Source organism: Rana temporaria, chromosome 5 (assembly GCF_905171775.1).
Source record: "Rana temporaria chromosome 5, aRanTem1.1, whole genome shotgun sequence".
Classification (NCBI taxonomy): domain Eukaryota; kingdom Metazoa; phylum Chordata; class Amphibia; order Anura; family Ranidae; genus Rana; species Rana temporaria.
In genome coordinates this window covers 311,184,447-311,210,845 of record NC_053493.1, presented here as the reverse complement: position 1 = coordinate 311,210,845, position 26,399 = coordinate 311,184,447, and the positions used below count along the sequence as shown (strand labels likewise).

General features: G+C 40.3%; 1 protein-coding gene across 1 annotated transcript in view; it reads left to right on the top strand.

Moving 5' to 3' along the window:
• The window catches only part of GAREM1 (GRB2 associated regulator of MAPK1 subtype 1), a 198,424-nt gene that overhangs the window by 113,009 nt on the left and 59,016 nt on the right, over window positions 1-26,399 (top strand). The window contains exon 3 of the mRNA XM_040354123.1: window positions 21,475-21,605. Coding sequence (XP_040210057.1) covers window positions 21,475-21,605 — 131 coding nt within the window. The remainder of the gene's footprint in view (window positions 1-21,474; window positions 21,606-26,399) is intronic.

The following is a 26,399-nucleotide window of genomic DNA, read 5'->3' as shown; positions in this document are numbered from 1 at the left end:
AATGTTACAGCGCCCCCTGTGTTTAACTCCCAAACTGCAACTGTCATTTTCACAATAAAGAATGCAATTTAAATGCATTTTTTGCTGTGAAAATGACAATGGTCCCAAAAATGTGTCAAAATTGTCCAAAGTGTCCGCCATAATGTCGCAGTCACGAAAAAAATCGCTGATCGCCGCCATTAGTAGTAAAAAAAATTAAAAAAAAAAAAATGCAATAAAACTATCCCCTATTTTGTAAACGCTATACATTTTGCGCAAACCAACCGATAAACGATTATTGCGATTTTTTGTTTTTACCAAAAATAGGTAGAAGAATACGTATCGGCCTAAACTGAGGAAAAAAAAAATGTATATATGTTTTTGGGGGATATTTATTATAGCAAAAAGTAAAATATTGATTTTTTTTCAAAATTGTCGCTTTATTTTTGTTTATAGCGCAAAAAATAAAAACCGCAGAGGTGATCAAATACCACCAAAAGAAAGCTCTATTTGTGGGGAAAAAAGGACACCAATTTTTTTTGGGAGCCACGTTGCACGACAGCGCAATTGTCTGTTAAAGCGACGCAGTCCCGAACTGTAAAAACCCCTTGGGTCTTTAGGCAGCATATTGGTCCGGGGGTTAAGTGGTTATTATAGCCAGTGCCTGCAATGATCGCTTTCTACATTTCTCGATAGAAGCTCCTTAGAAACAAAGTCGGCATGAAAACATCCACTGTCTCCCAGTTTTGTGTTATCTGGGACCTGGATGCCTTCACCTCATGTGTTTGTTATATATGGTTACCAGTTGTGGTTGTTAATGGTGAGTACTAATAAATAACTGCTTTTTTGGAAGTACAGCCCGAAAACAGTAGCTGATGATTACTAATGTCTTCTTTCTGCTCTGGAAAACTGAATATGTCTCATTGCCAGAGGTTCAGACTTTCTATCTCTGGCATAAAAGTTTTTTACCCTCCCTCTGAACTTCGCAGCTGAACACCTGGTATTGAATATCATAAACTGTAAACGATCTCTTAAAGCAATTGTTGTGTTCCTTCCCTGCATAACCTATTGGCAGGTCTCAAAGGTGAGTGGGTGTACAAGTGTAGGCGTTCACAAACAATTCTGCCTGAGATCAGTTTTCGAGAACGAATAAGAAACTAACAGTGTTCTGTTTCTAAAAGGAGTGTAGATCGAAATGTGCCCAGAATTCTAGACTCCTTTCCATCTGTCTGTCGTTTTGTTTGTTTAGTTGGAACTTCTGCTTAGTAGCGAGGTTATATTTGTATTGGGCAACAGCCTAAAGTATGCCTGTCACTATGTAACGCTAACTAAACTAACCTTTAGGCATGTGCAAAAGGGAAAAATTTGTTTAGTTTCGTTTCAATTCGTTATTTAATTAATTTCGGAATTTGTTCGTTTTCGACCGAATTTCGAGAAATCCGGTCGAATTCGAAAATATTTCGCCCGTTTTCGGAATTCGCTCGATTTCGACCGAATTTCGAAAATATTTCGAAAATATTTCGACCGGATTCGAAAACAAATAGTCTCTTTTCGAATAGAATTTGTTTTCGAATTCGATTCGAAAAGATTTTATTTATTTATTTTATTTTTTTTCGAATTCCGATCGAATTTCGTCCGGGGGTTTTCGATTCGGAATCGAAAACGTTCGTTTGGATTCGGTAAATTCATTGATATTGCAATTTGGGAATTCGTATGCATCCGAATGTCCGAATAATGAAAAATGTGTCCGAATTTCGATTCGGAACAAGACTAAATGCACATGCCTACTAACCTTACATCTTAACTGTAGGGCGCTTCGAATGGCTGCTCTGACTTTTCAATAGGATCTCATGCACTTCAAAATCTGAGGAATTCTAATTTGCAAATATTGAAAGTAGAAGAGTGTCCTTCTCCAGGTCCTTTAATGCAAAACATGGCCTTAATGAGGGATATGAAGTTTCAGGAGGGGGAAGCGTTTAACTTTATTTGCAAATCGGAGTACCACAAGTTTTCATCACACCCAGAACACTACAGATGCTGTGCAAAGATACATGCAGGCTCCTGAAGGTTTCAATTCTTTATCTGTACTTTACCCCTAATCTCCCTAAATTGGGGGTCTCCAAACTTTTCAAATAAAGGGCCATTTTACTGTCCATCAAACTTAGTTAGGCTGGTTGGGTTGTGGCCAGTGGGGATAGAAAACGGGCCCAACATCAGTGGAAATAAACATGGCCTCAGGGTTGGGGCTCGGTAGGAGGAGGAATAATACCCCATCATTGGTATCAGTGGGAGGAATAATACCCCATCATTGGTGTCAATGGGAGTAATAGTGCCCCAAGGGCCAGATAAAGGCTAGCATAAGGCCACAATTTGCCAGGAACTAGTAAAATCATAAAAAAATGAGGTGCAAAGCAGTAGTGATTAGGTTCTGAATAAAATATTGGTTGTCCTCACTCTGCAGTGGTGACTGATATATAATGGAAATAAATGTAGATCTCCTTTTGGGATCAATCTGGCACCCCTTTAGAAGTCTCAAGACTTGGAGTTGCTGTGTGCTTTCTGAGGATAACAGCTAGAAATGAGATGGTCCTGATTAGTCCCTAGCCTTACTTTAAGGTGGGTGTAAAGGCAATCGGATTGTAATATCCAACCCACCTAAAGGGTTATTTTTTGGGAGGGTGTTTGCAGATAGATTAAGTGCCCATAGACCTCTCTTGTTCAAGGATTTCTCAAGACTTATTTATGTAAATACAGTGTCCTTCTATAGGTTGTAGTGCTCCACCAATGGATGTAGAGATTTGCATTGGTCCCCCGTCCATGTATAATGTGGAAGATGATGTTACACAAGTAAATGGATACTTGACATGACATGCTTTAAAATTAGGCACGCTCATAACATGGCAACAAACTATTGTACTTAAAAGACTCCATAAGCGACGCTTTAATATTTTTTACAGGTTACCTGTTTATAGTTTTAAAGATCTACCCTATAATTATTGCTCTCACTTTGCTTACTCACTTGTTTTTATCTTATTTACTTTTTTTTTTTTTACACTGTCCTTTCAGATCTCACATTTACAGCTGGTGGATGATGGAGACCTTGTGCTCCTCCACCTTCCATTTTTGAGGATGCCCCAAAGATGCTCAATAGGGTTTAGGTCTGGAGACATGCTTGACCAGTCCATCACCTTTACCCTCAGCTTCTTTAACAAGGCAGTGGTTGCCTTTTGAGGTGTGTTTGGGGTCATTATCATGTTGGAATACTGCCCTGCTGCCCAGGGAGGGGGGGATCATTCTCTGCTTCAGTATGTCACAGTACATGTTGGCATTCATGGTTCCCTCAATGAACTGTAGCACCCCAGGGCAGAATCAGACCATGACTCCCACCACCATGCAAGGCAAGACACGCTTATCTTTATATTCCTCACCAGGTTGCCACCACACACGCTTGACACCATCTGAACCAAATAAGTTTATCTTGGTCTCATCAGACCACAGGACATGGTTCCAGTAATCCATGTCCTTAGTCTGCTTGTCTTTGGCTAACTGTTTGCAGGCTTTTCTTGTGCATCGTCTTTAGAAGAGGCTTCCTTCTGGGACAAGAGCCATGGAGACCAATTTGATGCATTCTGCGGCGTATGGTCTGAGCACTGACAGGCTGATCCCCCCCACCCCTTCAACCTCTGCAAAAATGCTGTTAGCATTCATGTCTATTTCTCAAAGACAACCTCTGGATATGACGCTGAGCACTCACCTTCTTTGGTCGACCATGGCAAGGCCTGTTCTGAGTGGAACCTGACCTGTTAAACCGCTGTATGGTCTTGGCCACCGTGCTACAGCTCAGTTTTATTGTCTTGGCAATCTTCTTATAGCCTAGGCCATCTTTATGTAGAGCAACAATTCTTCTTTTTTTTTTTTTTTAGATCCTCAGAGAGTTCTTTTCCATGAGGTGCCATGTTGAACTTCCAGTGACCAGTATGAGAGAGTGAGAGCGATGACACCAAATTTAACACACCTTCTCCCCATTCACACCTGAGACCTTTTGACACTAAGTCACATGACACCGGGGAGGGAAAATGGCTGATTGGGCCCAATTTGGACATTTTCCCTTAGGGGTGTACTCACTTTTGTTGCCAGCAGTTTAGACCTTAATTGTTGAGTTATTTTGAGGGGGCAGCACATTCACACTGTTATACAAGCTGTACACTCACTACATTGTAGCAAATGTCATTTCTTCAGTGTTGTCAGATGAAAATATATAATAAAATATTTACAAAAATATGAAGGGTGTACTCCATTTTATGTGCTACTTTGTGTGTGTGTGTATGTGTGTGTGTGTGTGTATATATATATATATATATATATATATATATATATATATATATATATATATATATATATATATATATATATATATATATATATATATATATATATATATATATATATATATATATAGTGTGTGTGTGAATTCTATCGAGATTTTGTTGCTGGTGTCTAGGAATGAGCTTGGGTGGGTTTGGACTCGTGTACGAACAGGTCTGAGCTCGTCTGTACTGTTGACAAATGGCAAACCGGATCTAATGAAGTGAAGTACTAATCTTTCCCCACTCTGTCCAAAAGGAAAAAGGTATTGTTGGAGTTGGGTTATACATTTTTAGTTTTTTTTCTGTTTAAAAGTCCCCACGGCAGTGTTCTAGAACCTAATAGGAGGCAAGGTCAACTGAGATGATACTGAAGAAACCCTCTGAACTGGCCTACACTAAAGCAGAAAAAAGCCGGACATTTTTATAAGATGAATTTGTGGAGGTGGTACTCCTACAGGGAGCAGATGGCATGATATGTTTGCTGTTTGCTTAATCTGGGAAATCCCTCTTATACCCATACTGGAAGATGGTCTCTGTAGCATCAGAGTTTTAGATAGTATGGTGGTTTCCAGGAGGGCAAGTGTAGCAAAATCTACATGCTGCCACCATGTTAAAGATAGCTCTGCCAAAATAAAACTGATTGTGTTATTGATATATGAAGTGACCAATTTACTCCGATGCTACATTTTTTTCTCAAAGCCAAATTCCAGTTTTGCTATCACATTTTGAATATTGTGTTTGGGCCAAATCAGTGAAGCATTGAACTTAAAAAGCATCAGCATGGTGCCCAAACAATTAAACATTTTGAGAAGACCGCATTCGCAGCTTACCTGTAGCTTTTCTAACCATTTTACTTATTAAAAAAAAAATAGAAACATAGTACTGACTGCATGCTAAATATTTTATGGCAACTTAGTGGATTTCATTGTACCTCTTGCTGCCTCTAAGCTATTTTCAATCCAACCCACAATCCTTCCCCTTGACTGATCGTGTAAAGCTACTCCACTTGGCCACCTTCTACCACTGGTGTATAGAACAAAGCATTGTGTATGTACCCTGGCTTTCCCACCCAATAAAGCCTTTACCCATTGACTGACGCAAGTAATCTGGCCAGTTACATGAGTAATGCTGTTTATGTTCCTAAGAGAAGACCCACATGATTCTTTATCACGCTAGGACAAGTATTTTGGGTGTCAGCTTTTGGAGTCTTGCATCATGCCTTAATTTGAGACGTTAAATCCCTAAACTACACTTTAAATATGTTCTAGCTACTCCTTACTGCCTGATGCCAAAAACATTTTTTAAGAGGTATGCAGGACAGCTTTAAATAGACAATCGGAAAACCGTACTTATGTGATAAATGATGTAATGTTTGTCTGAGGTCAAATGTCATCTAGTTCTGGGGCAGAAAGCTCCATCAAGAGCAGGTGAATCTGACTAATCAAGCCTATACTTCAATTGAAAAATTCCAACAGTTCTTTTCCTTTTATGGTGGCCACAATGGAGAAAGGAGCTGTGCCTGCCAAACGCTTTCACTTTTACATGAAGCTCTAAAATAGTGCCGGTCAATGTTTTTTTTCAGCTGCCAATTTCTGTAGTATGCTTTTTGTTGCAGGTTCGAGCTTTGAGAACAAACCTTCAACGATTAACCCTTTTGTTAAGGAAAACACACATTACGAATGTGAATGTTTACTGAAGCCCTCCCCTTCACTCCAGACCATATTGTTTCTGAAAACGGCACTTCAGTTCAAGAACTGTACTCTAGATTTTACATATTCTATAATTTGTGTGCTACTGTTATCAGAACTATAATCTCAATGGAAAGCAAATAATAAAAAAAACATATAAGTAACCCCAAAAATATTATCTCCTAAATTTAGAAACGTAAACTTCTAATAAAAAAAAAAGTGCAAGAAAATAAATGTTCAAAAAAACTGCAAACTTTTTTTCCATTGATACATGTTCCCTGGGGAAAGACCCGGGTTCTTAAAGACGTTTTACGACAATAACTTGCACATTAGGCTTTAAAATTAGCACTTTTGAATTCGAACGTTTGAGTCCCATAGATGTCAATGGGGTTCTAAATGTTCGCGCGAACGGTCGGTCCGTTCGTAGGTTCTGGTGTGAACCGAACGGGCGGGTTTTCGGCTTATCCCTAATTACAACAGTGGAAGGATTAAGGCTAAAGGAAGAAGCCCCCACAATAGATATTAGAAGCCAGTTAACTATCCTGCTAAACAACATTCAGATAATATTTAGATTTTAAGAAAACTTGTTGTCCACAAAAGCTTTGCCTGTCTTTTTACCCTCAAGAATTGTAAAGATAACTACTGTAGATGTCTTTTGGTGCTTTTATATAAATAGGACTGAACCGGTCACTATCTCTTTTAATCAGAACTTAATTTCCAAGCTCCAGTCAAAAACTTTAAGAAAGTTAGAAAGAAGGGGTTAGAAGCTGTCCTAATTTTTTTTTTTTTTTTTTACTGTTGTCTGTTGGAAAGATGTCCTCATACTTCCTGTCCTGTTACCCGTACAGGTAGTTAGGATATACCATTTTTAGCTGGACAAAGACAGCAGTTTTTTTTGTTTGTTGTTTTTTTTTTTTACTTTTTGTGTCAGACTTTTTCTTGCCTTATTGCATATATGTAAATGACAAAAAGGCCATATACAAAACACCTTAGCCCCCCCCCCCTAATTTTGTGTATTTGTTGTCTTTGGGTATTATGGTCTTCAGAATGAGCTGATTTATGTTAATCCGAAGCGTTGTGTGATCGGCTTGATCACTTGCACAGATGCTTGATTGTTTTGCGGAGAACGGTGCTTAGTATAAGTCGTGCTGACAGTCACAGCCAGGCCAGCAGCCCCAGCCAGGTCAGTTTTGCAATGTAGGAAATGTCTAGCTAGCAGTTATTTGCTGTATTACTTAAGATTTTGAAATCCTGGCCAGCTGGCTGCTTGAGCCAAGGAAATGTCATCTCCTGAATATATCGCCCACGCAAGGAGCGAGAAACGGAACACAGAAAAAATTATGAGGATACACCTCCGTAATGGAAATCTGGCACTTTAATTCTAACATGGAAAAGTGATTTTATTATTTTCAGAAACTTCAGATAATAATGACTTATTTGAAATTACGAACATTTAAATTTGTGGATCTGAACACTTTGTGTAGCATTTTAGCAACTTGTTTCATCCTATACTAATCAGTCTGTTTTGGGTGGAGGATAGGCAGGGAAGGGCTGGAAGGGGGACAGATGGAGGAAAAAAGCTTCCCAGACGGCTCTTGTTTTTGTCAAATGAGGAATAAGGAGTGGGGAAAAAACTGAACTCTTCACTGCTATATGTTATCAAAGTAGAATTCCAACTAAAATGTCTTGTTTTGTATATTGTTGAAAGGTGAGAATCTGTTTTAATTTATGCTATTGCCCATTTGGGGAGACTTCCCTTTACTTCCTGTGACAGGCAGTGGAAAACTTCCCTAAATGGTGGAAATGACGCCTTTGACAGCTGTCACAGAAACAAGTGTTTTTTTAAATTTGGAAGATATTCCCTCAACTACTTTTGGATATACTCTTACTTTGTCCCAGTGGAACACATTATCATACCAAATGGTGAGAGTGAAATCCCCTAACAGGGGTACAGATGCCATTAAAGATCTAACATGGTTTTTAACCCTTCTGCACTAAACCAAAACTATACAAACATTTTTTAAGTTTTACTGTAAGAATTACAATAAAATTTGATTCAGCTATTCTTCAGAAAAGGAAGTACCATAATCCTAGCCTTGGCTTTTGTATACATTGCTATAGATTTCCCTCCCCCCCATACCTTGTTGCTACAAACCCAGAGTTGGTGCTAAATTCCATGGATCACATATACTACTCCCATTTCAAAGGTTTATTTTAGCTGGCTGGAACTCTAGTGATGATAGTTTTATTTAGTTGCCCATTGTTTGCTCTACTAAAGGGCATTCCCGGGTTTGCGATTCACATTCTACTTTGTAGTATTGCACTGTTACTCTCTTATGGAAGAAGATCACAATTAAAGTGTTCCAATCGCAATACAAGCATGGGGTTCAATAGATCCAGATATCTGGGCAGCTGAAATTATAGCTAAAACATGATATTTACTATTAAAAAGCACCAATAGGTAAGCTTGAAAGCCAGGAGGGGGGTTCTACAGAAAAAGTTAGGATTTTTTTAGTTTCAGCTGCTTCAATAATTATCTTGATATTTGGTTGTCACCGAAGGCAATCTTATAAATTTAGTCATCTTGTGCTCAGTTTGAAATTCCTAGTTTTGCGACAGGTTTGCTTTAAAATGATGTACAATATGCCCTAATGTATACACCTCTCCAAATTATTCGGTTCTCCAGTGAAGGATACTGTTAACACCACAGTATACAAAGACATTTTAGGCAATTGTGCGATTTCTGGCAAGAGTTTGGAGAAGGCCTTTTTCTGTTCGAGTATAAGGACATGGTATGACAATTTTGGTGTGAAGTGCATCGTACCCTGAGCTCAACCATGTTGCATTTGGGTTGAATTGGAATACCAATTGCAAGCAGTCTTCTCATCCAACATCAGTACCTAACCTCACAAATGCCTTATAGCTGCACAAATTCCCGCAGGCACTCCAAAATGTTGTGGAAAGCCTTTGAGGAAGTGTGCTTGCTGTTAAAGCCACAAAAAAATGTGTGTGTGTGTCACCTTCTTCATATTAATTCCCTTTGCGACTGCGCTATAGCTGAAGGATGGCTACATTGCGGCTGCGCTTTGCCGGTCTAGCGGTCCTGGTATTTAAAATCTGTGCTCTAATGAGTGATTCTCCGTGATTGTGCTGGTCAATCAGAATCGCTCTCATCTGTTCTGGAAGTGCTGCACAGAGAAGAGGAAGAAGAGCAGGGATTCCAAATGCCCAGATCGATGGACCGGCGCCGAAAGCTCAGCAGACCTGGAGGTAAGTACAGTGGGGATGTGGGCGGGAAGGTGTACAGTATTCGTTCACCTTTTTTTATTTTTTTTTATGTAAAGGTGAACTAATACTTAAATTCTCATAGCAATTAAGGCATTTACAACCATTCTTATTACATCAAGTTCAAAAACTGTTTAATTTTTTTTTACTTTTCCAGCACTTTATGTTCTGCAGTTTGATTTCTGGGTTGGGTTTGCAAGCCTCTTCGGGGGCCCTGTGATCACCTATTCTCCATGCCTACAGCTGAGGGTAGGGGCATTGATTGGCAGCCCCTGCTGCCAGTCACATGTGGAAACCACTGCAGGGCTGTGGCTGACAGGTTCAGGAACCCCATCTACTAGCAGACGCTAGTGTTTACCTACACCAGAGCTGCAAAGTAGCCTGAACCATGACCAACTGGGGCTTATGTTATCTAGTGCCCAACACTAAGTGGGCTGCACACAGGGGCCCAATGGGCCACATGTTGGGCACCAGGGCTCTAGGCATAGAAATGCATTGGAGTGAGTCAAGACAAAAAGTAAATTTTTTAGAGTAGTCCTAGGATACAATTATGGTAAAATTTCTAGATCTTCTATAAAATGAAACCCTTTTTAAATTCGGGTCCACTTTAATCATACAAATATTCTTTATAACATTTACTAAAGCCATTCAGTCATTGGATTCATATGGAAATTAAGCATTTCTGATGATGCCATTGTAGCTTTGCCTGTATTAGACCATATAGCAAAGGTTGGCTGGTTGTAAACTAGCACGTGGTAAAAGTGGAAATTTCCTTTAAATTCAGAAGTTGGAAAATAATTATACAGATTTTTTCCCTCTAGTCTGTACTAAGTATTGATTTGTATTCTGTTGATATTTTATTGTTGAGTAATTCTGAACATATTCCGCTGGGAATGTGAATAACCGTGGAAAGATTTAACGAAATAACTGTCCAGCTGCAAAATGACAATATGGCTTACTCCCACTCAAACATTTTCCCATTAACACATCAAAACAGATGTACAGTCTGCCCTTAGCTTGTCACTGGAATGGCAGATCAGCAACGCACTTGTCAGTTGTAGTAACAAGCTTGGATACCATACTAGATGTATGACAGCAGTTGATAATAATTATGGTACGGTACATGTACTTCCTGCTGATGGTCACCTGAGACAGCTTGTTAGTGGTCAGAAGAAAAGGCTAGAATTCCTACTTTTGTACTTTCTAAAAATCTATTCTGCATAACCCATTTGTGTATTGTATGTGGGGTTGTGTTTGTGACCCTGACATTTCCTTTACAGTAGATTTAAGGATGAATTCCAGGCATGATGTATTTTTACATAGTTACAATGGTCCAGCTTAGACCAAAGTAGCTATGTATATACCATACCTGGCTGATGCCCCAGAAGCTGGAAATCCATGCAGTAGACACCGCTACTCCCAGGGATCTCCAATAGCTTCTGGGTCTCGTGCTGAGTGGTCGACCTGATGTATTTTGAACACAAGGCGTTGGCCACTCAGCTTGGGCACCATTCAGTGGTGTGGTGACTCATGTCGGGTAGGACAGTGTCCAGTTTAAAGTTGTATTAAATGTTTGGCTTTTAAAAAATAAACATAAACATGTTATACTTGCCTGCTCTGTGCAGTGGTTTTGCACAGAGCAGCCCTGATCCTCTTCTTTTCATGTCCCCCACCGGTGCTCCTGGCTCCTCCCCCTATGACCAGTGCCCCTATAGCAAGCTGCTTGCTATGGGGGCACTGGTGCATGCTCCCTCCCAAGCCCTACTCTATACGTCCATAAGACACACAGAGCTATGACTCGACCATGCCCGCTGCTCTGTCCTCGTTGGCTCACTGGCTGTGATTGACAGCAGTGAGAGCCAATGGCTCCTGTTGCTGTCTCAGCCAATGAGGAGTCCTGGGACAGCTAAGGCTCTCGTGCACATCGCTGGTTCGAGAGGGAGCTCAGGTAAGTATTAGGTGGTTGTGCAGGGGAGCAGAACACTCAGAATTTATAAAGGTAAAAAACCTTCAGCCTTTACAACCAGTTATAACCAGTTATACAGTACCATAGTCTTAACAAATGGTAAATAAGCTTAAAAACGGGCCTTCGTTAACCGCTATGACTGGAGAAAATCATCCTCAAAGTTCACAATAGAAGTAGTGAAGTCATTCAAGTTATGTCTCAGCACTAGCGATCAGAAGGTTGGCTCGTTTCCAACTACCAGTGGGAGCCAGGCTACCAAGAGAAAGAGGTAGTAAAACTAAGAATTTTCTGCTGCAAACTTTGTAAAACAAACCTCAATGACTTCTAGAGCTGCAGCCATAGTGGAGTAATTAATCATCAGTTTATTTTTGGAGCTTTACAGCTTGTTGAGAAATTTTAATTATTCAAATGCCCATAGCTAGGCCACAGTTATGAAAACTTTTTTTACGCTGGATATATATTTTAAAAGGGTTGTAAACCTTAATTTTTTTTTTTAAATAAAACGGGTTTATACCTACCTGCTCTGTTCAATGGTATTGCATAAAATGCCTGGCTCCTCCTCCTCCTAGGGTTCCCTGCCGACACTATAGGCTCCTCCTGTTCTTTGTGTGCGACCATGGCAATCCGCTTCCTATGGGGGCAGACATACAGGCAAACTATAGACACACACAGTTCCCGTTCTCTGCTCACTGGATTTGATTGACAGAAGCAGGAGCCAGTGCTGCTGCCTATCTGTCCTGTGAAAGAAGAGACACTGCAGATGGGCACAGCACTGGATCAAGTGAGGAATCGTGTAAGAATTTAGGGAGATGAGGGGGTGATAAAAATATTGGAACCTTCATGCAGGGAATGACTTTAAAGTTGAAAGAGATGTAAGCAAAAATACAAGAAATATATTCCCAAAGACGTCCTATCCAGGCTTTTTTCTGTCTCTCACCTGATGTATCAAAGTTTCAGCACCAAGAAACTTCTTATTGCAACCAGCCATATCCAAACTTGCCTTGGAAGCAAAGGGACATGTTCACGCTAGCAGGTGTTAGGAAAGCAGCTGCTGGTGTGCACCGTGTCGATAAGAGTGCTGATGTACTGAAAGCTTTTTTTTTTTCACTTTATTGAAATGTTAAATGTCACAGAAAGGAAGTGTTATCAGCTGTACTTTTTCGCTCCATAATGTGCTACTTTTATGCACAAAGGGGACGGGGTGTATCTAGCCTGCAATGGACTGCTGCTGAATTAACAGAGACTGCTGCTGTGTATGTGAACCAAGTTTGTGCAGGAGGAAGAAAAGGACTTTGGGTAAAGAGTGAAATTGTCCCCTTGTTAATAGTTCTGGACATTATTCAAGTTCGGCCTTCCATAACTCCTTTCCCCATACAAGTTATCAACCCCTAATAAAACATCAATGTTGGAATGCGTGAAGGAAATGCTGTGTGCCTGGCCCTGTAGCAGTGGGGAGTCCTAACTTCTGCAGCTTTTATGAGTGGTGTGCTACATACAGAGAGAAAGGTCGTCCAATGTGTAGAAGGCCTCCATACATTACAGCAGAACTTGTAGAGCTGATTGACAATTATACAGGAACATATAGAGATGTCTTCATGCTGAACACTAAAATGCTTGCATTGTTATATGTTTTTTAATATGTGTGCTCTTGTATCAATTACATGTTTCAACCTTGGCAACAAAAATAGTTGGTAAGGCATATGCCCAAGGGTTATTTTCTCCCCATCGGATATCCTGTTGTGTCTAGCAGTTATGAAATTGGGTGGCATCATAGAGACCTGGCAGTCCGCTTTGTTTCCTTGACCACTTGACAGCAGTTTCCCCGGGTTTGTTGTCGGGCTATGCGGCAGCTAACACAATAAAATATTGGCAGTGGAAGCAAACTGCTTTGCGCCTACAAATAAAATGCCTCCTCCCACGGGAATTGTTTTGAACTGATTTTACTTCCAAATAGCAACAATTCTCCACACTGTGCTGCACTAATTATTGCAACATATTCCGGATGTAAAGGAAATCTCATTTCGGGACCAGGGATAGTTTTTCTTAACTCTTTCCACATCAGCTTGTCCTTGCCAGAGAAAGAGTGCCAACATCTGTCTGACACATTTGACTGGGCAATGAAATCAGAACCTGTATAAATATTACATACTTGTAGAGTACATCCTTACTTGCATACCCTGCACTTTCAAAAACTTTTTAATTAGTGTTCTGGGCATATCCAACCTCCATTTTCAGTCAAGTTTGGCTTAAAGGGTAACTCCACTTTTGTGGGGAAAATATTTGAATGCTATTAAAAATTACCCTTCTTTTTCCATCTGCAGTGCTATAATTTTCTGTAAAATGCAATATGGCAACCCGTAGCTGTTCCATACACCATTGGAGACATTTTTCAGAAATGTAATTTCCTGATTGCGTTATTGGCTGACTGATTATTCCCAGAAATCTGCACTAAAATACAATTCAGATTATAGGCATCCTTGGCAACAAAAATGTCATCTTTGGGGAGATACTACCGAAGGGTAAGCGCTTCTAAAGGTATACAGACTAGGGTAATCCCGATACCGATACTAGTATAGGCATCGGGACCGATACCAAGCATTTGCCCGAGTACTTGTACTCAGGCAAATTCTCCCGATGCTTCACCCGATACTTGTACTGTCAGGGGTGATCAGTGCATGGGGAAGTTACAGGCACCAATCACCGCTATATAGTGTATTCCCGCCGTGTATTCCCGCTGTGTATTCCGCCGTGTATTCCCGCCATGTATTCTCTCCGTGTATTCCCTCCGTGTATTCCTCCGTGTATTCCTCTGTGTATCCCGCCGTGTTTCTCTCCCCTTCCGTGCTCCTCCTCCACCCCCTGGAACTGTCAGGATGGAGAGCGGGGTAGGAGTCGGTAAATCCGGCTCCTTACTGCTCCGAATGGACAGAGTCAGTGATCACTGACTCGGTCCATTCACATAACTGAAACATCGTAAACTGTGATTACAATGTTTCAGTTTATGAATTAAGAGAAGACGCTGATGCTGCTGAAAAAGGGACAGGGGAACATGTGTCCCTAGTCCCTTTCTCTGTCTCAAAGGGGAGATGTCAGAGGTCTGTTAAGACCCCTGATATCTCACCAAAGCCCCCCAACAGGGCTGAAAAAAAAAAAATTAAGAATTATGAAAAAAAAATGATTGTAGAAAATAATAAAAAAATAAAAGAAAACACACACTGACACGGTCCACCCCCCCCCCCTTAAAAAAAAGAAAGCATTATAAATAAAAAAAATTGTAAAAAAAAATATTGTAAAAAATTTAAAACAAATTGTTAAAGATAAAAAAAAAAATACTCACACATGTGCTGCTGTCACATGAGATTAAAAAAAAGTATCGGTATTCAGTATCGGCGAGTACTTGAAAAAAAAGTATCGGTACTTGTACTCGGTCTTAAAAAAGTGGTATCGGGACAACCCTAATACAGACCTTTCCTTTTTCCTTATTAGAACACTGCAAACGCATCAGCTGATAGTGAAAAAGTCACTTCCATTCATATTTTCTCTGTAGACAACAAACCACTTCTTTTTTTTTTTTTTAAGAGCAGAAACGGGTAGGAATCTGCCATAAAGTTTGTTAAAATCCTTGAAAAGTACTTTGATCACCCAGAAAGGATTGTTTTTCCTCAACAAATAAGAACTTTTTAGTTAGCAGTGGGACATACATTACAATTTAAGTGTATGCTAAGGCAAAATAATCAAAAATCATGTTTAGTACATCCAGACATGCACATTTTCCCATGTTTTATCTCTTTAAAAACACTTGCAGTGTTTTTAAAGAGATAAAACATAGGAAAATGTGCAGCTCCCCAAAGATGACATTTTTGTTGCAGAGGATGCCTATAATCTTAATTGCATTTTAGTGCAGATTTCTGGGAAAAATCAGTTGGCCAACAACACAATCAGGAAATTACATTTCTGGAAAATGTCTCACAGGTTGCCATATTGCATGGAACAATTCCTGTTGGGCTGCCTGAAATGTAGTGTAAGCTCCTAACTTCCTATTTAAGCTGACGACAGTGATTTTCTAGCACTTAAAGTGGTTGTAAACCTTGGACATGAAATATGAACTAAGCATATCGCACTATAATGTGTACTTGTCTCAATCCAGAGCACCAAAGGCATTTACACTTGCCTCAAAATGTGGCATTGGACATACTTTTGTAAAGCAGTCTGAATGCCAATCAAAGCGCATGTCACTAAATAAAATGGTTACATTACAGTCCTGTTCACTCGTTACGGTTGCTTTGCTTCAAAAATTATACCCCATGTCCCTTTTTTTGTGCTTTAAGCGTCTCTAAAGCCTCCATAGAAGTCTATGACCAAACTCGCTTACAGCACCTGATGCTTTTGAGAGGCTTTTATTCAGCGTTGCCTTTGCTTTGTTTGGAGGTATTGCAAGTATGAGATATCACAGGATGTACTGGGAAACCAACAAGCAAACCGGAAAGACGTCATCAGCTGTCACCTCCATGTGTGTATATTCTGGAAGTGGCTGGTGCAGACTTCACATCTGGTGTGCAGCGTGGAACAGCAACAAGGTGAGCGCAGGGTCTCGGCTGGAGAGGAGCAACTAGCACAGGGATCCTCAAACTACGGCCCTCCAGCTGTTGTAGAACTATACATCCCATGAGGCATTGTAACACACTGACATTCACAGACATGACTAGGCAGGATGGGAATTGTAGTTCCTGAACAACTGGAGGGCCGTAGTTTGAAGACCCATGAACTAGCAGATGGCACAAGTGGTGTGCAACATGGGAATGCTATAGCAGAAGGTGAGCGGGGACTGGAGAGAGAGGACTGAGCAGCAGTGGATCAGCAGAGCTGGGAGACCAGAGCAAGTCATGTGGTGAGCAGCGTGGGAGCAATATAGCGGGAGAGGAGGATCAGCAAACCAGAGGATCTGCAGAGCTGTTGGTTACTACTGAGTGGGGGATCAGCAGATATATTGGGGGGGGGCTACTGAGCAGAAGATCTGCTGAACAAGAGTACAAATAAGCTGAGGATCTGCTACTGGACCCCTTTAAAACAAATAGAAGATCGACACCCACAGGGCATTTGCCAGGTTTCATTAAAGCTTCAAAAAAGAGTCACTGAAGCATCAAAAACACATAAAAAAAGCATTTTAAATCGGTAGACACTTTAATGTGAGTCAAAGCCAAAGCAAGTGTAAATGAGCCCTAAGTGTAATTTCTGTCTGCTGCTTTGTTCTTCTGCATGTATCACTTGTGACAAGTATTCCTGATACCAAGAGGAATAGTGTGACAGGGGAGGGAGCTCCAGTGCACAGCCTATGATTGAAAGCCTAAGCTCTGTGTCCTGAGTGCTGCCGGCTCTCGGAGTTCCCCTCGCTGTACTCTGCAGTTTGTAATTTCAGCTCCTTACCCCCCTTTTTTGATAGCTTTTATTAATTGTGGACTTGATTGGATGTAGAGAAGAGAATACTGCAGATAAACAGGTACAACTTATGCAGGATGATTTATTTTTTTAATCACTGTGTATCACCTGAGGTCAGTCGCTTTACTGGGTATATGAGAGGGTTTACAACCAGCATTGTCCATAGGGATGAGCTCAGGCGTGTTTGGATCGTATTATGAACCCACGTGAGCGAACTCTCCAGACAGTGCACACTGTACTGGGCCAATAATAGGCGGTTGAAGCATTACCTGCCAAGCAGCTGCTAGTAAACACATCCATTGTATGCATACGACTGCAGGGTGAGGAATGTCCTGGCTGCAGATGATTGGCCCAGCACAGGAGATAGCTTCCGTGTTGGGTCAGACTAGGATCCAAACATGCCCCAAGCCCATCACTAGTTGTCAGTCACTGTGTTTAGGAATGGTGCTCTTGAGACATTGAATTCTGGGTGCATGCCTATATAAATAGGAACCAAGAAATTGCCTTTGCAAATATTTTTTTTTTTCCATAACAATATGCAAATTGTTTTACAAGTCTTGTGATAGTCACGTTCCCCTTTCCTTCAACAGGAGGAAGGTAAAGGAAAAAATCTGATGGGGTATGCTCCAGAGGAGGGCGGGTGGGCTAGGTGTAAATTTGGACATACTGTATACTTTAAGCTCCGTGGATGAGAATAATTATTTCAGGAGACAAATGCATAATAATCATGACTGATATTTTAGAGAAGTAATTACAAGAAAAGGTTACTGTGTAAAATGAATCATAGCGCGTGACTAAAATGCGTCCTCCTAGCTTGGACCTTTTGCTCTCCTCTGTGACCCATTGCATGTCCTGCACACCCCTGTCCTGACATGACCAGTCCATCTGTATTATGTATGTACAAGCAGATCTAACCTGTGCTCGGCCTCGCTGGCCCTTAGGCCAAAAGTAGTCGGCAGCGGCCTCTCCTATGGGACATTAACGTGTTTGGCTGGCAATGCATGTTGGGAATTTAAGTTCCCCAACAGATGGAGGAAGTTAGATTTGGTGTTCATTTGACAGTTTATTTTATAGCCTTAATAGCACACAGATTTTTTCTTTCTTCCTCCGTACTGGATGTCACAAATCAGGATTTGACATCATGTGTATGAGAATAGGAGAAATCCAGCCATTCACTAGCAGTCTACAACACTGCCTTTTACTGTAAAAGATTTCAGCCTTTTTTCATTTATTAGCACATTGACACTCATAAATGCACTGCTTTGTCCTGAAGAGAAATGCATCTGTCTATTACTGGACTGAATTGTAGAAATCCGAAGTGTTTATAGGGGCTCCTTTAATATGCTTTATGGGTCTATGACTGGTCTAGCATGGAGACCCCAAGGTTAGCATGATGGTCAAGTAACCAGCATTTTCAGGAGAGGACAGGATTCCGTGTTTTATTTTGTACAATTACAATCTGAATGTCTATGGGGTACAATGATAATCTTTATAAATGTGATCCTTTTTTTCTTTGTCAGTTAGTTAGAAAACCAATGTTTGAATATGAAAATAAATAATAAGTGCCGCAATATATATATAAAATATTCAGAAAAGTGTGACTAATCTAAATGCAAAATAAAGGAAATGATCACATGTGCAAATACAACCATGTAACAATTTTGAAAAAACACACTGTGTGCTCAGTGCAATATCTATAAAGACACTCTGTGCCGCACAAATGATAGTGCAGTGCTTCCGTCTTCCAAGGCTTTACATAAGATGTCCAAATGCTCCACCTTACGTGTTGTGTCGTGTGAGTCCAGGGAGAAATAGCAGTACTTACAGGACTCGGGTAAGTATTTAGGAGAGGGGGGGGGGGGGGAATAGCTAAGGAGAGGTGTGTGTGTGTGTGTTTTTTTTTTTTTTTGCATGAAGGTAAAACACTTTTTGACTTTAACCACTTAAGCCCCGGACCAATATGCTGGCTAAAGACCAAAGGTGTTTTTACAGTTCGGGACTGCGTCGCTTTAACAGACAATTGCGCGGTCGTGCGACGTGGCTCCCAAACAAAATTGGCGTCCTTTTTTCCCCACAAATAGAGCTTTCTTTTGGTAGTATTTGATCACCTCGGCGGTTTTTATTTTTTGCGCTATAAACAAAAATAGAGCGACAATTTTGAAAAAAATGCAATATTTTTTACTTTTTGCTATAATAAATATCCCCCAAAAACATATATAATATTTTTTTTTTTTCCTCAGTTTAGGCCGATACGTATTCTTCTACCTATTTTTGGTAAAAAAAATCGCAATAATCGTTTATCGTTTTTTTTTACTACTAATGGCGGCGATCAGCGATTTTTTTCGTGACTGCGACATTATGGCGTACACTTCGGACAATTTTGACACATTTTTGACGCTGGGTACAAGTACAGGACGTATATATACGTACATGTGCCCAGCCGTGCCATTCTGCCGACGTATATGTGCAGGAGGCGGTCCTTAAGTGGTTAAAGTGTATTTTGCAGTATCTTTACTTTAAAGTGGTTGTAATGGCAATTTTTTTTTACCTTTTTTTTTATGCATCCTTTGCATGAAGGTAAAAAAACCTTCTGTGTACACCAGCCCCCCACCCCAAGACTTACCTGAGACCCATCACAATCCAGTGATGAGCACAAGAGCCTCGGCTCTCTGGGGACTCTCCCTCCTCATTGGCTAAGACAACAGCGAAAGCCATTGGCGCCCGCTGCTGTCAATCACAGCTAGTAAGCCAATGAGGAGAGAGGGGGCGTGGCCGAGCTGTGTGAATGGAGAAGAGCCAGCCTGCTTGGGTGCCCCAAAGCGAGCTACTTGCTCTGGGGGGACTCGGCTGGAGGGAGGGACCAGGAACGCTGGTGGGAGACCCGAGAAGCGGAGGGCAGGGGTTGCTCTGTGCAAAACCATTACACAGAGCTGGTAAGTATGACATGTTTTTTTTTTTTTTTTTATTGCCTTTAATATTACTTTAAAGTGGATGTAAACCTGATTCATTATATTTGAGCTGGGCACATATATTCGTAGTGTTTTGTTATCTCTCTTCAAATCTCTTATGCCGCGTACACACGATCATTTTTCGGCATGAAAAAAACTTAGTTTTTAAAAAATGTAATTTAAAATGATCGTGTGTGGGCTTCACATCATTTTTCGGGTTCTGAAAATCGACAATTATTTTGTTTCAAACATGCTGCATTTTTTAACGACGTTTTAAACAATGTCGTTTTTCGGGTTGTAAAAAATGATCGTGTGTGGGCTAAAACGACGTTAAAAACCTGTGCATGCTCAGAAGCAAGTTATGAGACGGGAGCGCTCGTTCTGGTAAAACTACCGTTCATAATGGAGTAAGCACATTCATCACGCTGTAACAGACAGAAAAGCGTGAATCGTCTTTTACTAACACGGAATCAGCTACAGCAGCCCCAAAGGTGGCGTCATCCGCATGGAACTTCCCCTTTACAGTGACGTCGTACATGTTGTACGTCACCGCGCTTTGCTAGAGCATTTTATAAAATGTGTGGGTAACATTGTTTTAATGATGAAGTTGGAAAAACATTGTTTTTTATAAAATGCCGAAAAACTTAATTTTTTTCATGCAGAAAAATGATCGTGTGTACGCGGCATTAGTCTCGCAGCTCTGTCCTGCTCAGATCAGCCATCAACTTTTGACAAGCCCTCCAAGCCCGCAGATAGAAGTGTGTGTCGGGGGAGGTTGCTATAAATGGATTAGCACACTGCTGCATGATTCACAGGCAACCTCTGTATGTGTGGAGAGGGGGTGTGTGCCTTTCCTCCAATCGGCTGTCTCATAGTGTCCAGCAATTATCTCCTCCTAGAGTGGAATGAGGAAGTGAACATTCTAACAGAACAAGCACTTTCTAAACAGTATATAAATGTGTAGACAGCAGATATACATGTAAAACTAACTTAGGGAGATTTGTTTCACCTGTGTATCATCTGAGGCTGTTCACTTAACTTGGTATATGGAGGGTTTACATCCACTTTCAGTTTGCATGGATATATTTTTGACATGCTACCATATAAAGCAAAAGGGTCATTTAAAATAAAATTGCATAAAGCTATAAGACTTCATACACACTGGGGTTTTGTAAACGCTTTTCTCTTGGCAGAAGAAAAACAGCTTCAGCTTCTGTTGCTGCTCACAAGCGCAGCACTGGATAGAAAAATAAGCCAGGTAAGTATTTAGGAGGGGAAGCTGATACTGAAGATTTTTACCTTGATGCATAGAAAGCATCAAGATAAAAAACCTTATGCCTTTAGACTAACTTTAGTACAAATCAAATTGACTGGAGGATCACAGTTATGGATATCACAAAGTACATTTTCTTAAAAGATTTAGGCATTTTACCCATTGAAATCATAAGGGGTCCAGGGCCACATACTGACTGCTTGATTGGGGCTCTGAAGCTACATGCACTGAATGTCTGAGCTACTGCATACAACTTGTGAGTTTTACATGCTCTCACATGAAACTGTTTCGTATCAACAGATAATAGGATTATGGAATGGTTTGCTTGTTTTACTGTATTGTTATGTATACACAGTATTTATTTTGTGTGCAGCGACATTGTAAAGAGGTTTGTTCGATTTCACAATGCCCACAAACTATGACTTGGAGTTTCTCAATAGAGAGTGGGAGATCCTGAAAATAGAGTTCAGTTTCCACACTCACAGATTTCCAGCATAAACATCTTACAAGATTTTGTTTGATTTGATTTCAGGGCAATTCAAGTTGCTTGAGCAAGACCGGGATATCAAGGAGCCAGTGCAGTATTTCAACAGTGTGGAGGAAGTGGCTAAGGCATTTCCTGAGCGGGTCTATGTTATGGAGGACATAACATTCAACGTCAAGGTAGTCTTTAATGATAAATATTCATCACAGCTGTAATAAATAGTTTTAGTTTAACCCCTTGATAACGGAGGGTAAAACAGATGTTAATGCTTGAAAACAATTCTGCAACATTGGCTTGTTTTAGTCAAACTGCATGTATCATCACAACTGTGTATCCGGGTGGATTAAACCTTGTCCTGAAAAAGAAACCAAAAAATTATTTTAGGTTTTCATCTGGTAGTAAATGGTAATCGACACTGTATCTCCTGATTTTTATTTATTTATTTTATCAAAGGAAAACTGTCCCAAAATAGTTTATATAAATATATATGAGAATTTATTTTGGGTTGTTCTTTGGTGATCGGTTATGGCGGGAACAAGAAAAATACAGCAAAAAAAATCTGTGTGTGTATGTATATGTATATGTATATGTATGTGTGTGTATGTATATATATATATATATATATATATATATATATATATATATACATACACACACACACACACACATACATATACACACTTACATACATATACACACTTACATACATATACACACTTACATACATATACACACATACACACACACACACACACACACACACACACACACACACAGCCTTGGAAAAAGTCCCTTGAAATTTTCCACATTTTGTCATGTTATAACAAAAAACGTAAATGTATTTTTTGGGGATTTTATGTGATAGACCAAAACAAAGTAACGCATAATTGTGAAGTTGAAGGAAAAGGATAAATGGCTTTCAACATTTTTATACAAATAAATATCTGAAAAGAGGCCTATGGTAAATATGGAGGAGCTGTAGAGATCCACATCTCAGAATCTGTCCACAGAAATGTGTCCACAGGACAACTATTAATCATGAACTCCACAAATCTGGCCTGTATGGAAGAGTGGCAAGAAGAAAGCCATTGTTGAAAGAAAGCCATAGGAAGTCCTCTTTGTAAGGGGGCACAGCAAACATGTGGAAGAAGGGTCTCTGGTCAGATAAGACCAACATCAAACTTTTTGGCCTAAAACGCTATGTCTGGCAGAAAACGAACAATACATCGCTCTGAACACACCATCCCCACCATGAAACATGGTGGTGGCACTATCATGTTGTGGGGATGCTTTTCTTCAGTAAGGACAGGGAATCTGATCAGAGTTGATGGGAAGATGGATAGAGCCAAATACAGGGCAATTTTTGAAGAAAACTTGTTAGAGTCTGCAAAAGACTTGGGACTGGGTGTTCACCTTTCAGCAGGACAACAAGCTTAAGCATACAGCCAGAGCTACAATGGAATAGTTTGAATCAAAGCATATCCATGTGTTAGAATGGCCCAGTCAAAGTCCAGACCTAAATCCAATTGAGAATCTGTTGCAAGACATGAAAATTGCTGCTCACAGACGCTCTCCATCCAGTCTGACAGAGCTTGAGTTATTTTGCAAAGAAGAATGGTCAAAAATTTCACTCTAGATGTGCAAAGCTGGTAGAGAAATTCCCCAAAAGACTTGCAGTTATAATTGAAGAGAAATGTGGTTCTACAAAGTATTTACTCAGGGAGGCTGAATACAAATGCACGCCACACTTTTTACATTTATTTGTAAAACATTTTGAAAAACATTTATCGTTTTCCACTTCACAATTATGTGCCACTTTGTGTTTGTTTATCACATAAAATCCCAATAAAATACATTTACGTTTTGGTTGTAACATGACAAATGTAGAAAATTCCAAGGGGTATGAATACTTTTTCAAGGCACAGTATGTATGTATGTATGTATGTATAGGGGTGTGTGTATGTGTGTGTGTATGTATGTATGTATATATATATATATATATATATATATATATATATATATATATATATATATATATGTATGTGTGTGTGTGTGTGTGTGTGTATATAGATATAATATAAATACAGTTGTGCTCCTACGTTTACCCTGGCAGAATTTATGATTTCTTGGCCATTTTTCAGAGAATATGAATGATAACACAAAAACTTTTCTTTCACTCATGGTTAGTTTTTGGCTGAAGCCAATTATTATCAATCAACTGTGTTTACTCTTTTTAAATCATAATGACCGCAGAAACTACCCAAATGACCCTGATCGAAAGTTTACATACCCCAGTACTTAATACTGTGTATTGTCCCCTTTAACATCAATGACAGCTTGAAGTCTTTTGTGGTATTTGTGTATGAGGCTCTTTATCTTCTCAGATGGTAAAGCTGCCAATTCCTCTTGGCAAAAAGCCTCCAGTTCCTGGAAATTCTTGAGCGGTCTTGCATGAACTGCACGTTTGAGATCTCCCCAGAGTGGCTCAATGATATTGAGGTCAGGAGACTGAGATGGCCACTCCAGAACCTTCACTTTATTCTGCTGTAGCCAATGACAGGTCAACTTGGCCTTGTGTTTTGGATCATTGTCATGTTGGATCGTCCAAGTAAGTCCCATGCCCAGCTTCCTGGCTAATGCAAATGCAAAAATGTAAATGTTCCTCCAGTGTTTTTTTGATAACATACTGGATTGATCTTGCCATCAATTTTGACCAAATTTCCTGTGCCTTTGTAGCTCACACATCCCCAAAACATCAGAGATCCACCTCCATGTTTCACAGTAGGAATGGTGTACCTTTCATCATAGGCCTTGTTGACTCCTCTCCAAATGTAGCATTTATGATTGTGGCCAAAATGCTTAATTTTGGTCTCTTCACTCTAAATCACTTTGTGCTAGAAAGTTTAAGGCTTGTCTCTGTGCTGTTTGGTGTATTGTAAACGGGATACTTTGTGGCATTTGTGTAGTATTGGCTTTCTTCTGGTGACTCGACCAGGCAGCCCACCTTTCTTCAAGTGCCTCCTTATTGTGCATCTTGAAACAGCCACACCACATGTTTTCAGAGTCCTGTATTTCACCTTAAGTTATTTGTGGGTTTTTCTCTCTATCCCAAACCATTTTCCTGGCAGTTGTGGCTGGAATTTTAGTTGAGCTACCTGACTGTGGTTTGGTTTTAACAGAATCCCTAATTTTCCACTACTTGATTAGCGTTTGAACACTGCTGATTGGCATTTTCAATTCCCTGGATATCTTTTTTTTATCCCTTTCCTGTTTTATACAGTTCAACTACCCTTTCCCGCTGATCCTTTGACAATTATTTTGCTTTCCCCATGATGCAGAATCATCAGATCAGCACTGGATGAAAGATGCAAGGGTCTGTCAGGAGTCCAAAAACTCATTGACCTTTTATATACACACACACTAATTACAAGAAAACAGATCACAGGCCCGTCGCAGTAAAGATACGCCGTTTACGTAAGGCGTTTTCAGGCGTAAAGTTATTCCATCAAATAGCTGGACTAGTCAATGTTAAGTATGGCCGTCGTTCCCACGTCGAAATTTGAAAATTGAAAATTTTACGTTATTTGCGCAAGTCATCCGTGAATAGGGCTAGATGTAATTTACGTTCACGTCGAAACCAATACGTCCTTGCGGCGTACTTTGGCGCAATGCACACTGGGATATGTACATGGACGGCGCATTCGCCATTCGTAAAAAAACGTTAATCACGTCAGGTCACCCTCCATTAACATAAAACACACCCCGTCATCCTAATTTGAATTAGGCGTGCTTACGCCGGCCCTATTTACGTTACGCCGCCGTAAGTTAGAAGGCAAGTACTTTGTGAATACAGTACTTGCCTCTCTGACCTAAGGCGGCGTAGCGTAAATACGATACGCTACGCCGCCTTAAAGTTGCGGCAGCGTCTCTGAATCCAGCTATAAGTGTGGTATTTACATTTGGAATCCTTTTCTGTGAACCTACATCATCTGTTCAAAAGGAGCTGTCCATGCAAGTGAAACAGGCCATTGTAATGCTTCAAAAGCAAAAACAAATCTATTGGAGAGATAGCAGCAACATTAGGAGTGGCCATTCAGAGTATATAAGAACGCACTCGAACAGCAACATAAAATGGCCTGGACATCCATGAAAGATAACAGTGGAGGATGTTCGCAGGATCCGGGTCCTAAAACTCCCTGGCCAATCAGGTCTGAGGACTCGCTTCCTGATTGGCCAGGAGGAGAATCAGGAAGAGATTAGCAAATATTAATTTGCTAATGTCACACAACTGGGTGGGCTCAGGATGCAGTGCTCTGCGCCCCTAGCCAACCCTTTTTTCAAGCCAATTAGAGCCTCAAGCTCCATTCATGTGCTTAAAAAAAAAAGAATAAAACCAGATTTGAAATCCATGCGTCCAGTGCATGTAGATTAGGGGGGTGGTGCCCCTGCGCCCCTAATGGCACAGCCGCCACTGATCGCTAGACAGGCAATTAACCAACCAAGCATGTCTTTGGCGTGTGGAATAAAACTGTAGCACAGGGTGAACAGAAGTAGGAACCACTGTTCTGCTAAAAAATCTTTAGTCAGAGGTTTGTGCACATTGGCATCAGTTCTAAAAGTCTAAAACATATAAAGAGTTAAACCATAGAAATGCTGTGTCAGCTTTTAATTCATCTCAGTTTCTAGTGCCTAATGCTTCAGGCCACCAGTATTATTTTCAGTAATAACAGTGGGAGTTCTAGGATGGGACTGACACCAATGTGCCAGGCAAGTCTTCACCATCATCAATAAAATGATTTCATTGTTCACAACATCAAAATCATCTGAGCCGACAGGATCTTTGAGTCAGGGCGAAATATTTCACTTTATTCTTTTGTCGTTTGTTCCCGTCTATAACAAAGCCATAACTACCGTAAGCATTACATTGACAATATGTAATTGTGTATTCAGTCAAATGCTGCTTGGAAATCTTT